The 5,666-nt window shown below is 31.4% G+C and overlaps 1 protein-coding gene across 1 annotated transcript; it reads right to left on the bottom strand.

Annotated features, from left to right (window-relative positions):
• Positions 1-4,728: 4,728 nt before the first annotated feature.
• LOC130657004 (DAN domain family member 5-like) lies at positions 4,729-5,234 on the bottom strand. The gene is made up of 2 exons (XM_057459955.1): positions 5,231-5,234; positions 4,729-5,177 (listed from the first exon to the last, which is right to left on the bottom strand). Exons 1-2 carry the CDS (start codon positions 5,232-5,234, stop codon positions 4,729-4,731), a joined length of 453 nt encoding a protein of 150 aa, XP_057315938.1.
• Positions 5,235-5,666: the final 432 nt, after the last annotated feature.

Below are 5,666 nucleotides of genomic sequence, written 5' to 3'. Positions count from 1 at the left end.
GCGTTTAACACGTTTAAAATAAAAGCGGGAATAACTGTTGGCCTAGTCTATAACAACCACAGCTAAAGAAACAATCCTATGGTTTAATAGGTCTGCTCGGCGTGGCCAACCTATTAAATTATAAGTCCATTAGCAGTAGAGTCACTCTAGAGTGGTATGGACATGGCATCGCACGGTATAGCAGGAATGGACAGAATAACAACAACATTTAGGGTTAAAATTGTTTTTATGTCTTCTATCAAAATTGCGTAAAATGATCATTGACGTTTTCTTTTATCTTTCTAGAATAGGTAAAAATCTATCATCATAATAATAAAGTTTATTAAATAATGTTTTAATGATTATTTTAAAACACTAATGTCGATGTACTTCGCTTTCTTTTTTTGCTTTCAAAAACTTTTAAGAATATTATGTGCCATCTATACTCGACAGTTGTTGCATCTATTTAAATATTTCCAAAAGCCTACGTAATACGCTTAAAGGCGTTCCTTAAAAGAAATATCGCTGACCTTTGTGTCTTTTTTATCTATATACATCAACATTTCCATCGAAACATTAAACTTCGGACTTACTTAATAAGTTCTAAGCCGCAAAGATTTTAACTCAATAGAAAACTTCTTAATATTGTACCACGAGACGACGATTTCCTCACTGCCGTTTCTAATTTTCGAAGATAACTTACTATTCAGTAGATGTTTATACCAACATAAAATCTTTCATAAAGCCAAAAAGAGGGTAATAATTGTTCCGCAAGTTGGTTGCTTTAAAGAGCACTGGTGTATCTTTACCAATTTACTGCATACTTGGACAATTTGTGTAGTTAGTTTCTTTAAAAAGATTGTTACCATTTCTTTGCGATAACTGTAAAAAATAATAAACTGTTGTCTGTTATAGAATAATGGCCAAAATAAACGGTTATTATATAGGGACTATTCGCTTTTAATTTCAACAAAAATTAGGTAGTAAAGCAAGCAAGAAGTATTCTTTATCAGATTATCATGTTGATAATAGAACTCGTTAGCATAATCGTAAAACTATAACAGATTGAAATGTGCAAACTTTATGTTTGACAACTAAACTCAACGGACAAGTTTTTTTTGTGATTTGGCAAGTTAGTTGGTAAATAATAGGAAGAAATAAAAAAGCGTCATTTGAATATTGATGACGTCAGCAACCCATCCACAAAAAAAAATGAACTTTGTTTTCACGTTGCATTTATTGTGTAGAGCTTAAACTGCTGATCAAGAAAATGTATATGACCAATGGCTTTTAATGAGCGGTAATGAAATATAAGGGTTTTAAAAGTTTGCTTACGTCAGCAATGGCTCGTCAAACCACATTTTTTTTCTTTAGAAATTTGTATACCTGTTAATTTCATCGTACAGATCTTGAAACGCTGATCAGGAAAATGTACAGAATCATGTAATTTGAACAAATGGTTGGAGAGATATTAGGGCTTTAATGTTTTTTGATGACGTCACCAACCCGTCCATTCCCAAACGGATTTGGGGATCCAGGATTGGGAAAATTACTCAAATTGGTCTTAGATAGTCCCTAGTTACAAATGCGGTAAAAAATCATTGACGTCACCACCTCGTTTCCAAATTATATGGCCTCAAAGTTGTAAGTGCACTGTAGTAGCTTTATAAATTTAATATACTATATTAATATACTATACTAGTCGATAAAGCCCGTGGAAAAATCTACTTAGGCAATAGGACATTGAAAAAGTTCTTTGTTTAAGACGTTTTACTGACGTAAGCATTGCAAACCAAACAAAATTGGCGAAATTTAGTTTATTCGTTGCCTGTAACGTGTAGAGGTTGAAACGCTGATCAAGATAATGTATAGGATCATATCTTTTCTACGAACGACTAAGGACATATAAGGGTTTAATAAGTATGCTGACGTCAGCAAAGGCCCGTGAAAACACAAAACATTTTTTTAGAAAATTATATACCTGTTGCCTTCCTCATATAGATCTTAAAACGCTGATCAAGAAAATGTATAGGATCGCGTATTTTTGACAAACGGTTGCAGAGATATTAGGATTTGAAGGTTTTTCGATGACGTCATCAACCCGTCCATTCCGAAACGGATTCGGGGACCTAGGTTTGGGAAAATTACCCAAATTGGTCCTAGTTGGTCCCTAGTTACCCACGCGGTAAAAAATCCTTGACGTCACCACCTCGTTTCCAAGTTATTTGGCCTCAAAGTTTTAGGTGCACTGTAATGGCTTCATTAATTTAATATAGGATATTGACGTTAAAGTAGTGTTATTTTCGTCGCGTCGTAACGTCAGAAAATTTAACATATTAGACATGCATTTTTCGGCAACATCAAAGGAAAATGAAGACATCCACTTTGCCTGTCACAGACACACAGACAGACACACCTAGCGTATTATTATAGAGATAGGATATTGACATTAAAGTAGTGTTATTTACGTCGCGCCCTAACGTCATAAAATTTAACATTGGAGACATAACTTTTTCGGCGACATCAAAGGAAAATAAACACATTCACTATGACAGTTACACACTTCGTGTTATTATATAAGATAGCAGATATGTTTAATAGTGTTAATGTTCATAACACACATCCATATCACATGTACTATTCATCAATTAGTATTCTTGCAGTACCAAACATTCTAATTCCTATAATTTTCTTTGTTTTATTAAATTCATTGCTCTTAAATGACATTTCACATGCTTAAATTTTGATTTGGTAAATATCTTAGTAAATGCTTTTTTGATTTTATTGTTAAGGCTCGTCAATTGTTTTTGTATTTTATAATGAAAATAGTATTAAAAGGTAAAAGTTTACTTTCAATTCCCTTTTCACACAATAAAGTAATTTAGTCTTGCGTGTAAATAAGTTTACTTTTGTTGAAAAAAAATGTTAAAACCATTGCAGTGAAGTTAAAGTTAACTAAGAACGAATGAACAAATTTTATTTTCATTATTGCATGTGAATGAATGTGAATTTTTGTACATCCATAATACAATTGTTTGTAAGAAGAGTGATTTGGCTCAATTTGTTTTAAAATAATCCAAAATATTTAAGATTTATGAACCCTAAAAAGAATTTTTTGGAAAATTATTTTAAAATTTCTAGCAGTAATATAAAATTATTTAAAACTAGCCGAATTCCCGTGGAAGAATCCACTGAATTTCTTATTCGACCGCGGGCTCTTTGTCTCTTTTATAACGAAATGGCAAAAAGAGAAAAAAGCCCTGCGATCAAGGTTGCTCACAACCTGCATTATTCTATGTTTATAACCGCTGAAACATAACGTCTAAAAAGATAAGCATGTGCAACAAAAAATAATAAAAAAAAATTATGAAATAAATATGGAAAATGTCCAAAAACATCAAAGGCGTCTAACAACCGTTACGTAAAAAGCAAAGTACGCAAAAACTATATACTTGCTTTGCAATTCCAGAAATACACCAGGGGAAAAAAGGATACGAAACATTAAAAAAAAATCCAACATTTTTCAAAGTTATACAAAATCAGCTGTTTAGTCCATTGCACACGGCAAACTTTCCAAAGTTATACTCAACATATAAGAAAATAATAGTTGAAAACACATAAAAGAGAAATATGAAAACTTGAATCATTTAGTATGTTGTATATCTACCGAAATATTTCAATCCAAAATATTAAAAGAACAGACCCAAACTTATAATCAAGAAAATCACGCATAATATCAAAGAAGATAACAATGCAGCGTTTTCGAATTTAAGAATCGAATATATTTCAAACGATCGTAACGTAACAGATGTAAACATTGATTAAAGTTTAGGTTTTAGGTTTAGGTTTTTTATAACGACATCAACACTGAATCACGCAATCTGTAGTGTTAAAAACAGTAACAACGAAAATATTGCTTTTTACAGTTTATGTAAATTCTTTTCTAGGACATACACGCTGTTTTTATAAGAATAGTGTGTTTTAGTTTCAGTTTCGATGTTCTAAACTTCTTTGACAAATGCTATCCTCATTTTTCTCAATATGTTCTTAGCATGACTATGGTCTGAAAACATATAATGCCTTAAAAAAAGCATGCTATAAGTTACTATGGCTAGCTAATGGCAATTCTGAAAAAGTTCAGTTCGTTTGATATACAATGAAAAAAGTAAACTTCTAATCAATTTTGTGCGTCATACAAATCTTCATATTTAAAACAAACTATTAAGCTTAGACATATTTTTAGGATATTCTAAACTTCTGACCCATTTTTCAGAGTATGTACATACAAAATAAGTACTTAAAGAAAATAGTTTCTGACTCAAGACACAACAACAAACTTAATATTTAAGGAAAATTTAGTTCTGAAAGAAACGGCTAGAAACTCGTTATACACCCAAGTTTATTTCTCTACTAAATAATCTAAACTACGAACCTGCTTAGTTTCAATAAAATAAAGTTTTCAGTAAAATAGAGTTTTATTTTTTAAGGTAATAAGAAAGAAGAATTAAATGATTATATAGTAACTGATTTGCGTTTTTTTTAACTTGGTAAATTTTAGCGTAACGCCACGTCATAAAAAAGTGACCCGTACTTTGCGTGTCGTGGACTCACATGGTTACTCACACAAGCGGAATTTTATTGACAGGTAATGAAGTACCATTAGAAGAGGTAGCTAAAAATGACATTAGTTTCGTTATAATAAATAATTTTCATACAGAAATATTTACAGAACGCTTTTTCTTATTATTTTTAACGGCATAAACCACATTTGCAAGAATCAATGATTTCCACTTTAAAATGATTATGTTTTTCATTTGTGTCAAATGGACAGTCAAGCCTTATTGTCGCCCAATGTGAACTATTCGGCATGCAATTTTTACAAAATGTAAGGGTATCCTGATAGCCCTTATTGCCAGGGTAGTAAAGCGAATTGCATCGTCCATAACAGTATTTCAGCTCCATTGTTTTTGGACTGCATCCTTTGTAAGATATTGTTCTGTTGTACCATCGTGGTACACACAAGGTGACCTGTGATTCTGCTTTATTTAAAGCAATAGTTCTACCTGATACTTTATTAATGACGTTTTTTATTCTTTGCAAAAGTGATTTTGATGGACTTGCATGAAGTGTTTTACAGCAAGCAAGAACAAGTATTACCATGCCAAAAATTATTTTTGTATGCATTTTCTGATAGTATACTAAAAAAAATAAAAACAATGATTTCGAATAAATACAATAATTAAATCGTTACTCATAGTTATTTCAGGTTAATAGGCTAACTCTTTCAAGGTATCAGAGACTAAACTAAAAGCTTAGTTAATAAGTAAATAAAATATCAATGCTAAGCACATAATAAGTGATCTAATAAGCGATGACGTCCACTTTTACATTGCTTTGAAGCTCTTATTTAGTACATCAAAGTATTTCCTCTTTTATTTAATGCCATTATGTGTGCCAGAGGTTTTAATACAGACACCAATATAGGCGTAATGATTCTCTGTATGTATACTTCTATGTGCCAGAAGAGAACCTAAAATATGTTAATGAGATCTCGTTTAATTATTGTTGTGTTTATTACAAGTTGATTAAAGACCTATCCTTTTAACAGTAATAGTAGAAAATCACCACCACCGTTGTAATAACACAGCAAATGTAGAATCAACTTTTTTTTCTAATCACGGTAATGT

The sequence above is a fragment of the Hydractinia symbiolongicarpus genome, chromosome 9 (assembly GCF_029227915.1).
Source record: "Hydractinia symbiolongicarpus strain clone_291-10 chromosome 9, HSymV2.1, whole genome shotgun sequence".
Lineage (NCBI taxonomy): Eukaryota > Metazoa > Cnidaria > Hydrozoa > Anthoathecata > Hydractiniidae > Hydractinia > Hydractinia symbiolongicarpus.
The sequence above is the reverse complement of the archived record's forward strand: the minus strand, read 5'-3'. Positions and strand labels throughout refer to the sequence as shown.